Source organism: Vanessa tameamea, chromosome Z, assembly GCF_037043105.1.
Source record: "Vanessa tameamea isolate UH-Manoa-2023 chromosome Z, ilVanTame1 primary haplotype, whole genome shotgun sequence".
Taxonomy (NCBI): Eukaryota; Metazoa; Arthropoda; class Insecta; order Lepidoptera; family Nymphalidae; genus Vanessa; species Vanessa tameamea.
Genome location: NC_087341.1, coordinates 9,777,787 through 9,789,919, shown reverse-complemented (window position 1 = coordinate 9,789,919; position 12,133 = coordinate 9,777,787). Strand labels below are relative to the sequence as shown.

Below are 12,133 nucleotides of genomic sequence, written 5' to 3'. Positions count from 1 at the left end.
TACACTTTTTTTCTTAATTTAAACTCATTCTACCCCACAGGTCATTAACCTAAACAGCCTTTACATATCTGTATTTGATATTTTGAATATCAAATACAGATATGTAAACTGGTGGTAGCGCTTTGTGCATTAACACAACTTCTCTGTCTGCTCATCTACACCATTTATTAATACAGGCTTAAAAGTTGAGTATAATTACATCTTCGTTTCCGTATTTATAGGTGATATTTTGAGGTGTGTCAACACCTCAAAATATCTTTTGACCCTAACGAGCAAATGCTCGTTTACATTTCTAAAATTTAATAATAATAATAAAAAACAGTAGAAGAATAAGTAAAGTGTTGATCTCAAGATCTGAGAATGTTTCAAGTACCTGTTCGAATCTCGGTCCGATTGTTAAACTGTGCTCAAATAGAGTTTCCTCGACAATGAATAATAATTGAGTTTGATTTATGTTTTATTTTAAAGTATAAACACAAAATTGGGATTGTTTCACAAGCCAACGTAATACTTCAACGGACGAATTTATATAGTGTTCGAATCTTAAAATATTATACAATAATGCCCATTACAATATATTAATAAAATAGTCTTGATTTAGATGCGAAAATATTTTACATTCCAATACCTTCAAAGTTTGTGAGAAAAACATTTGTCCAATGCTTTCTTGGTTTTATTATGGTTATATTATATTTTAAACTTGTGATCTTGTCAATTTTTATAATACAACTATGAACATATATTTAGCCAAGTAATCCTTAACTGTTCCTCCATTTATTTATTTTTTCACAAAGTATGTTCTTGACGTAGAACTTGCAAAAGAAACTGACAGACTGACCGAAATAAATTTTAAGCATTCCTTATATCGCCAATGCGCCAACATCCTTGGGAACGAAAATGTTATGACCTTTATGCCGTGGAACACTGGCACACTCACCCTTCGGACCAAATCACAAGAACACGACGTAATGCTGTTTGTCGGTAGAATATGCGATGAGCGTGTGGTACTAGCTCAGACCGGCTTGCTCAATAGTCCTAGCATCTAGTAATTTATTATTATTCATGACTTAAATATGACAATCATATTTACATATTGATATTCTCATATATCGTGAGTTTCAGCCGGGCTAATTATTACGGTATATAGCTATATAATATACACCATAGCATATAGATACGTCGTAAGTAATCTACACTGGAGCTGATTGGTAAAATAAGATGTGACCCTGTCCCACAACTTTTGGCCCCAACGTTGGGCCAGCTTTGGAACATTTATTAGAGTATTTTTATGAGTGATATTATTATCCAAAACAAACGTATACACCAAAAGTGTTTGTTGATTATTACTCTTATAAAAATATTTACAAAAAATATATTATATTTCGTAAAGCGTTCTCTAAATATCAAGCGGAGCGTATGAGAAGCAATTTAAATAGTGAAATTTATTTAAAAATTACTATTCGTATGCAGTTTTTAAATGTTGTCATGTGTTGGTACAATTTAAATACTCCTAGCTGAATAATTAAAATATTTTTTAATACAAGGTTTTAAAAAAATAAATTGTGTTTACTTTTTAATTTGATTAATGTATGCATATATTATATAATATATTAGATATAGCTACGACTATTATGTATTACATAATAAGTCATGTGACGTCATGCAAATTTCTAAGTATGAAGCAAAGGTCTCTTTTCCTCCTCTCTTGCACCTCGTTCTCTCATAATTTTACTCTTCACAGCTGAGCATGACATGACATGACTTATAAAGTACATGACAAGAGTGTGGTGCTTGCCCAAGTTTGAATTCGCGATTTCCGATTGGATCGACAGATTCTATGCCACTGGGCCATCTTATCAATATTTATTAATGATAGCAATATATTTTACGGCTCGATATATCTCGTTTACACAACACGATTCGTTGCAATTATCTCCATTGCAGGTTTAGCGTGTACGAAAACAATAAACATCAAAACTCGACTTATTTAGTGCAAAACACGGCAAGATTATTACGTAACACACATCTATTGACAAATATCTTATTATGACGTATTAATACGTACTGAAAAATATTCTAAGTTAAGTTTACCATTTATTTTTATTTAAAATCTTATCCTAAAATCATAATTAATTTATAAAATATATTATGATCCTAGAAAATATTTACCGTTTTGGTCAAATTTCGGTCATTCCAGTCGGAGCTCGATTGTGAACGTTTCTACAAACGAACCAAAAACCAAGTATATTTTATTACATTTTAGTACATTTCATGTCAAAATATAAGAACAAACTAAGAAAATCACGTAACGGAAACTCCTAGGAGACCTAATTAAACCGGTCGAGGTAATTTAGACGACACATTTAATTTACATTTGAATTCTAAACTACACTAAAAGAAATAAAACAAATTTACTTATCTCGTAGCTTTTCATTAACAAACGCTCGAAAAACCTTAATTTATTTCATGAGGCTCATTTATATATATATATATATATATATACACATATATATATTACTACAAATGCACACTATCTGAGATTTATTTCCTAACTGACCTAGATTTGGATAACTAAATCACTAATTGTACAACCCGCACAGTTGTACATAAGCTTACTTCGGGAACCATTAAAACACTTCACTTTTTACACTGATATTTTATTATTTACGTATGTATACATTATTATTTTTGAACTGAATGCACAAACATTTCTCGAACATTGGTATTTATAACAATACCAAACGTTAGCGCGATTTTTAGATCTGCATCTTCTACAGAATTTATCACGGGGAATGTTCCGATGAATTGTTCGGATTAATCCCGGCTGCTGAATTTCACCTTCGGACATCTCGCCAAAATTCAAAATATCACCCACACCACCTAGATGTCCGAAAATCCACAACAGCGCGATTTTTAAGACATTTTCTGCCTCGCACAACCACTCTGTGGAACCAGCTTTCGTCGGTGGTTTTTCCGAACCGATACGACTTGGGAACCTTCAAGAAAAGAGCGTACTCTTTACTGAAAGGCCGGCAACGCACCTGCAAGCCCCCCGGTGTTGCAGATGTCCATGGGCGGTGGTAGTCACTTTCCATCAGGTGAGCCTCCTGCTCGTTTCCCACGACCAACATAAAAAAAAAAAAAAATAAAAAAAATAAAATAAAAATCGGTACAGTGACATCTATTAATTAAATAATTAAACATATTATAAATGACTTTTAACTAAATACTTTTTGCATAGCTCTGACGTTGTATTTAAAAACTTACACCTAATGACACAAATCGAACTATAGCGATTATACACTGATCTATTATAGTAGTGCTTTGGCTCTCAGTAACAAACATTTATGGAATTTAATAATATAGCATAGTTATTTATAACAAGATATTATAGCAATAATTTAATTGATTGCTTTTGCGTTTCTGCTCAGCGAATATTGTTAATAGAGTTAATACTTCATAATTTTTGAGTGTTATTAATTACGGATAAAATATGAAATGTAAGTATAAACAAGATATTATTATTATTTCTATATAAATATCACGTGATATAATAAATGCAGAGCGAATTTATTTATTTGATAGTGATGTTTGTGATTGATTGATTTGGGACAATTTCTTCGTCGTTTCAGAAACGTAAAGATCGTGAAAGAATAGGAGTGTGACCGTGAAAACGTATCGTAGTGGTTTCTGTGAGGGTGATGGCGTATGCATGTGCATTCTATCCTGGAGGGTAGTCTGAATAGTCGCACGAGAAGGTAATAAACAAAACTCTTCCTAGAAAACGGAGGTATTTTGCAAAATAGACAATGCTTTTGGATCAAATAAAAAAAAAACAATTGTACTGCACCGTAAAATATTCCATAGCGGTTTTTTTTTTAATATTTATCTTTACTTCGACTGTTTAATATAGATACATTAATAACATTAGAGAGATAAATTTCTAGAAATAACGGAATAAGTCTTATGTCGCATGTTACATTTTATCTTGAAAATAACTGAATGACATTAATATTAACATTTCAGCATAGTATATAAATGTATAGAATAAAAAGAAGTAGCCCCGTTATTTGACTCACGATTGCATTGGTATCTCGAACATAAAACGACTAAACAGGAATAAAGAATTGATTTGTTGTCATCTTACAAATGGCTTGTTTTTCCCGTAGATATGCCTAAATAAGTATTTCGTTTACTTCTCGCCAGTTTACGCCCTACGATGTCCTCAAGGAAAACAGCTATAATTTACGAGTATATCGGCCGAAGCGAGGACGGATTTAACTGCTAACACAGACATATCTACGCCAGATTCATATTACCATTTGTATTCCGTATTCCACGTTAATTTCGTTGTAATCAAATTTATATAATAGTGTGTATGTGTGTGTGTGCTATTAATTGTTAAGGCGTGATAAAATATATTTAATAATGTCGTTAATAACGTTTTGTTGTAAAATATATAATGCAAATTAATTGAAATGTTTTTGTTATACGTAAGTACAACGCATAACAACAAATGTGTTTTTTTTTTTTTTTTGTTCGATAATAAAATCGAGATACTCGTAGATTTATTTTCATAAAGTATTTATTTAGTTTAAAAATATATGTCATAACGTTTAAAACAATAAATTCGCTTATTAATGTACTGCTTCTGTTCTGTTTTCATATTTATCACACTCACATGATGTACAAAAATGTATTAATTTATTAAGTGTTCGTATGTTATCCTTTTAAGTACATAATTATTACATCAACTAACTAATAAAGCGAAAACGTAAACATGTAACTATTTTATTTAAAAATATGATAAATGATAGCAATCAAATTCGGAACTTTTCAAATTGTATATGTAAATAAACTAAAATTTGTAATTATACGAAATCAAAAATAATACTCGTTCTGTTTGCAGGTCATCTCAGACATAAGGCGGCTGAATAATATGTAATAACTCGCTGAACCGTGATCTTACATATTACTTCGCCTAAGCGGCAGCGACTGACCTAAGCCACCAAAACCATGGGCAAGAAGAACTCAAAACTAAAACAAGACACGATCGACAGGCTGACTAACGCAACATACTGTGAGTAAAAACATAACAAATATTATTATTAGCTGTACTCATAGAAATATTATTATTATTCCAAGCGTCTCTTTGTTTATTATACTCAATACAATAGAGATGATAAACGAGTCGGATCGACCCAAATTCCTGAAGGATCATTAGTACAAACAGTTGTAATAAACTTGCTGGCTTCTTGTATAGGACAAAGACTATCTTTATCTAATACCTATTGTTAGAGTGGGAACAAAATAGTTCTCCCTGTGGAAATTACGTTTGCGTAGCATTTGCCAGCGCAGAATGGGGACTTGGCAAATTGCGCATTTGAACCGACTAAAGCCTCCTCTAGGGCAAGTGGCATTATAAGTGGAAATCGATTCATCAACTGCCGCTTTTAATTTAAAATTAAATTAAGATAGCTGCAAGACCTAATAATGAATCATCATAGGTTTACATACATTACCAACAAACTGACATTCACTGATATACGATTTTTTTTTTAATTATCATAAAATGTCTATTTATCAAAATGTTGCTTTAAATTTTTTTTAATTTTCAAAGTTAAAGAAAATTTCCCTACTCCGAATTTAATTAAAAAATTTGGTCACGTCACTCTGTCCCCGAGCCTTACAATGACTGCAGTAAATGATAGGCAATTTTTAATTGTCTCTTAACAGGCAAACTGGTAAGTCAGCATCATTGCACGAACGCAAAACAAACTAGAATATTTTATTAATTTATTGTATTACAAAAATTGGTACATAAATAAATACAAAAACTCTCAAAGTAACTCAATGAGGCGTTCCTGCCACTAAGAGAATATATATTCTATCATTGATATTACGTACATATATTTATTTATTTATATGGCAGGCATAATTCTATCATGGTCAAAAATACTTCTGACCGAAATAATTGTTAACTTAATACACCAAAACTGTCAAGTTTAATTTATGTATATTTGCCGTCTGTATGTAATTTGTCGTAGGATAATCCATTTTAGTAGAAAATAGTATTAAATTCTCGTCATTTAATGCGTTTTTCTTAGATGACGCGCTTACAGATTTGAAAAAAATGAGTCAAGGCAATTTCGCGTGTCACCAGTTAGAAGTAATTTTTACCGGGAAAAAATTCTGACTGTAATATAAAAAATGAATAGTTATTTCAACAATCTTCCAATCGAAAAATTCAGAGCGAAAACCAATTTAAATGGAGTTATAAAAAATATAAACGAACTTTAATAATAACGGAGATTAACTAAAAATGAAAAAAAACTCAATAGGATTTTTTAGTAAAAGGTATTATTAGTACAACGAAGCTGTCTGAATTCGGTGCCAAGTCCTTGAAGACTTTTTTCGAACATTTACATATTAGGCTAGCGGGGTATTCGCAAACAAAAGCATTCGCGTCGAATATAAAACCCTTTTTTGAAGTAACGTGATTCTGTAAGAATTCACTTCGCGTCTCACCCGTGAAGTGTTGAAAATCGACTTACGGTGCGCCATTTTGAATCGTGTATTCTAAAATTTTATAATCAAATTATTATAGTCTATTGTCACCTCTCATTCTGACAATTCACGCTCGTGTTTTGCTGCGAGTTTTGTCTCTTATACCTATGCATTTGGCAGTAGGTGTCATAATCAATAAACGTGGAAGATAATATTGTTACATTAATTTAAAGTAAACTTGCAAAATTTAAATACACAGATTAATAAACAAATTTCATACATTATTTAAAAAATGTATTGAAATGTTTTTCAGCTCGTGCTGTTATTTTATTAAAATATTTTATAACATTTTACACGTTAAAGTTCGTATATTTTAATAACACATCGTACCCTACGAAATTGAATTGTATTTCGAAAAGAGGACAATGTTCCGAAAAATTCTTGATTGTACCTGCGGTTTTTTATCGCTTACCAACCGGTGTTACTGAGGAGTATTTCAGATATTATGAAATTGGAAATATAAATTAAAATCGTAGCCTTCCACATTCGTTGCAAAGTACATATAAAACTATCTTAATCCAATATTTCTGTTTAAAATTTTCATATTATATATTTTATTAAATGTATTAAATTAACATTTACTTAATTACATTCTATTCTTAAAATAAATATCTGAATTTTAAAATAGGTGTGGAAATTAATAACGATGTTGGTTGTTGCATGGACTAATTAATTTCCAACGAAGTATTGCTCGTCTCCCCCAAACTCGGTGTAATTTATGATTTTGCTTTGTCAAGCAATTAATGTAACAGCGACAATACCGTGATTCATGAAATGCCTGTGCGTGCTGAACACCAATAAAATGAAAGGCACGCCTCCCTCAGCAAAGCTTCCCCGCACAAATTCTCAATTTCAGTAATGTTGAATTCCTCCAAATATGTACATTTTTGTACAGATAATAATTGGAATTACATCGGTTTTTTTTTTATTTCGTAGATAATTTAAAAACACACCTACAATACTATCAACATAGCGTGTCATCATAAGTCGAATTTTTCATATCACGAGTGAGATAGTCCTTGCTTATAACACTGCTGATCTTAAAGTATATATATCTATACATACTTAAACACATCTAACACATCCGTCACATATACAATTAAAAATTACGCTTAAATTTTATTGATACTAATTTTACTTTTCTAATAGATTTTAAAGCAGAATTTATAAGTTTCATTTTAAAAAATAATAATAAGTTTCTTTTTATAAAACTTATCAAATAAATAAATAATAGGTATTTTCTCCCAAGGCCAATATAATAGCGTTACGTATAGCTTACAATACAATTAACTAATGGTTACATAAACACTGATTGAATTATGTAATTTAGATTTATATCTCAATTAATAGCGTTCATTTAGGAATGGCACTATTCGTATTTTGATGTAATTCCGAGTTCGAAACTTAGCTTTATGGACTAGTTTAGTAAAGAAGTTTGTCAGTCGGCGCCGCTACGGCTACGTAACATAAGTAACGACGCGGTGACCTACAGAACCCTCACTTTGTAACAATGTTAACGTATCAACACGATGAATGTCGCTGAAAGTTTCTCGAGGTGAAAGAAGTTACAATAACATCTCCGAGCGTAATTGTCTCTAAACATCTTTCGACGACAATGTATGCTTACGAATTTCGCTTGCTTACAATGGTTTCACGTCGAAGATAATATTGCTACTGTATTTTAGATTTATTCTATTTATAATAATTCCAGCTCGATTTTGTTCTGAAGAATTATCGTAAACGGGGCATTTAATTACAAAACATCGAGCCACGTTTAGTTTAACTGAACCCTGAATCTCACCCTAAGATATTATTTTCGATATCTTAATGAGAAGCTTACAATCTTGTGTCAATATTTTGTCGCTAAATTTATTACAAAATCTAGTAAAATATTTTGCACTCATCCTGTTTAGCACGTCTGGGGGCACGGCAGTGCCCCGCCATGGCGCCAGGTGCGCGTCGTTTTTTTGAACCCTTATAACTTGGGTTTAAGCTAAGCGATGGAAGATTGTATGAGACTTCCGCAATTTGGCGCTAGAAATCTGAACATTAATAATGGCTCTACCTGACATCTGAAAACTTTTTGACAGTGCGAGATATATGGTCTCATCTTGGCAATATTTTTAATGAGATATGTATACTGAAAAATAGATAGGATCTCCTAAAAATAAATAGTATTTGGTTAAAATTAACAATGGTAGTTACTATGATGGCCTGATAAAGTATATTAATAATCTATATAATAAACTTAAAAATTTTTGTAATATTTTATTTTCAAATTTTTCAATTTATTTAATGTAATATAGTTTTATATAAACTTGGTTGTAGGGCTTTGTGTACCACCCACTCATCAGACATTCTACCGCCAAACAGCAGTACACAGTGTTGTTGTGTTCCGGTTGACCTAGTGTAACCACATCTTGGTTTCTAAGGTTGGTAGCACATTGGCGATGTAAGGAATGGTTAATATTTCTAAGGGCGGCACCACTTACCATCAGGTGGCCCATTGGATCGTCCGCCATTCTCCCTCGAAAAAAAAAGAAGAGAACTAACACAGCAAGTCCAATCATGAATTTTGGCAGACTCTTGATATTTTATTTTTATATAAAAATGAATAGTTTCGATTGCAATCGAATTGGATTTGAATATTGTATATTTATTTTAATACTTGCATACGGGTACTCGGAATGACCTAGCGGTTAGAACAGGTAAATCTTAACGGAAGGTTGTGGGTTCAACCCCGAATGAGCATGATTGAAATTTCATTAGTGTTTATAATTCATTTTGTGCTCGGCGTAGAGGAAACTTCAATTAAAAAACTACCACATATATCCACCGAACTGGATTGGAGAAGTATGGAGGAATAAGCACCTCATCTTTTCCTCAAACGGAGAAGAGATCTTATTCCAGCTGGGGATTATTTACCGGCTAGTTTTTTTTTTAATTTATGAAGGTTTCTGGCAAAGAAACATCAACGAAGTTAGCGCATGAATATGAATATTTAACGAACTAAAATAATCCCAAACCTAATTAAATGAATCGCGCAGTTACACTTTACGACTCACTAATGAACTTTGAGCATTAGAAAAATTTATAAATGTATGTGTAAATTTAGGTCAACCTTGCAATCGCCTCACAGAGTACATATTAGCAAACGAATAAATAAAACGTGCATTGAAGCAATATTGTACAATTTTGGCAGCGTTCGCTCCCCTGAAAATTTACTATTGCCAACATTCTGAAAACTCTTTTCAGTCTTCAATGGTTCTTTAAACTTAATGTGTTATGTCTCTGTATTAAGTCAAATTCACATGTTACTTCAATTGAGCCAATCCACCTTTAAATTATCTCTTGAACGAAACAAAAGAAATATTCTTTTGTTAAGTTCGACTTTTTCGATATTTGGACAGAGTTCAATTTATTATTTGGTTTACCGATATTGAGTTAACCAAATAATAAATTGAACTCCGTAACTTATTACTAATCGTCGTTTGTGGCATTGCACGCGTTTTAGGGGTTGATCGTCAAGTTTTGGGTATTAAAAATTTACATACTTCCTTGGAGTCCAAGCTTGATTCATTACAAATTTCGTCAAATTCGAAAGTGAAAAATTTACTATCGCAGTAATTATATTATTATAGATAATGTTTTTGATATCAGTATACCTGATGCAGAATATTTATTAAGATCGGTTTTTTGATTCTTTTAAAATAATTACTATAATATAATATGATAATCTTTTAATTGTCCATAATCATAGTACGCATTGATTAGAAAATTATACCAATTCATAAGATGGACGAAGGTCGTGTCCTTATGGATTCTTGGATTTAGAAGAGAACCTTTAGTGATTTAGAAGTGTAAGAATTTAACCAAGAAGTGTAAAGATCGTATCTCTCTATTTTTTTCTCTGTTATCCCAATACTTTTTCTTTATATTTAATATAGTCACATTTGCCTTTTTGTTATTAACCTTTTAAAAAAGCCTGACAATTGAGCAAGCAGCAATGACCCCTTTATTTGTCTCTGACCTATTTTACTCCTATAGTTTGGCTTAAAAGCGTGACACTTTAAAGAGCAGAATGCTACCGTGACTTTCAATAACAAATAAATACACCATTATGAACGGAGTGACGAATCAAAATACAGGTCGTTGCCAAGTTTTCATTTCAAAGTTATCGTTATAACGTAATAAAATTGATTACACGGTGTGAACTAAAAAATTGTTGACTTTTACGTTCGAATTAGTCCCATAGTCTTCTGTATCATATTATTTTTAGAGTTATAGATTGGTTCACCTCAATGCTAAGCATATATACCACAATAAATTCCTTATTCAAAGAACCTTAATTTGGTCCATTTGGTCTATAATTTTATTTCCTTTGTGCATGTTATGATAACACTTACTAACCCCTTAAATAAACCTCAATACAAAAGCAACAATTTGAGGTCTTTACACACAAACTTCTTCTGAATAGTTATCCTTAGATATTTTAACATTATTTTACAAGTTATATTCTGACAGAGATTGTTTTAAAGATTTTTTTTTTACTTCACTGAACACTAAAATAAAGATTAATTGCGCTGTAATGCAATGATGTCTTGGGGCATAATCGGAGCAAGGTGTTCACAACATTTCGTGGAGTTCGCTCTTTTGCCGCGGGGTATATGTCCCTGAATTACCCTTGCGTTTGGAGACCAAATCCCCATCGTCTTATAAGTCACACGGTACCAACTAGCGCTTTCAAGCAGTAAATTTATTTAATTCTTTCCGTCTGTTCATTTAATATAATCGAATATGGTCGTACTTCGTTATTATTATAATAATCAAACAAATTTTACTGAGTAAATTATTTTATAAATGCTCTATTAATACAAAAATATTTTATAGTTGACTTTATAATAAAATTAAAAGTTAAGTATAGTTAAAACTTTAATTGATTAGCTTTGAGACTTAAGTATTTTTTAAATCAACTTCACAGTTATAAAATTTTACCAGTGTGCGTTGTAATTTTGTTAGAAAAATTATCTACGGGTAGAACTAGGCTGGAAATTATAGCGATTTTCAGGCAAATCGATACACTCATTTGATCACATATTGAGCAGCGCTGTTCAAGGATTATTGAATTCGAAAATAAATATATTGTTTCATCGAATCCTATTCGGGAAAGTTATCAATGTTAAATACATTTTATATTATTTAACATTATTGGCCCGTGATTTAACTAGAAAATCTCTTTGCGATCAATCAATCTACATATTTTCTAACATGTAATCATTGTCGTCACCAAATAACAAATATATCTCTTAAACCGTATCTTGTACCATAACGTACTACGCCAGGCACAGGATTACTAAATGGATTACACGGCTAAAAGGTGCTGACTTATATTATCTTACATTCGTTTTAAACTAACATCATTCAAATGGAATTCTTAAAAGCTTAGTCAACGGTTAGTCATAATAATTATATACGAATATATTATGCATGTATTTTTTCAAAGATAACAGGGTTTTCTGAACTCAAAACGCGGTATATATTGTAGTGTAGGACGTGGTCGCAATTT

General features: G+C 31.5%; 1 protein-coding gene and 1 long non-coding RNA gene across 3 annotated transcripts in view; both read left to right on the top strand.

Annotated features, from left to right (window-relative positions):
- LOC113404070 (uncharacterized) overlaps nt 1-12,133 on the top strand; it is a 282,204-nt gene that overhangs the window by 94,672 nt on the left and 175,399 nt on the right. The window lies entirely within an intron of this gene.
- LOC113404050 (frequenin-2) overlaps nt 1-12,133 on the top strand; it is a 178,136-nt gene that overhangs the window by 72,698 nt on the left and 93,305 nt on the right. Inside the window, exons 2-3 of one of the 2 annotated variants that reach the window (XM_026644796.2) lie at nt 3,633-3,758; nt 4,910-5,080. In XM_026644796.2, coding sequence (XP_026500581.1) covers nt 5,017-5,080 — 64 coding nt within the window. In that variant the 5' untranslated portion in view covers nt 3,633-3,758; nt 4,910-5,016. The remainder of the gene's footprint in view (nt 1-3,632; nt 3,759-4,909; nt 5,081-12,133) is intronic. The other variant, XM_026644797.2, reaches the window with a different exon arrangement.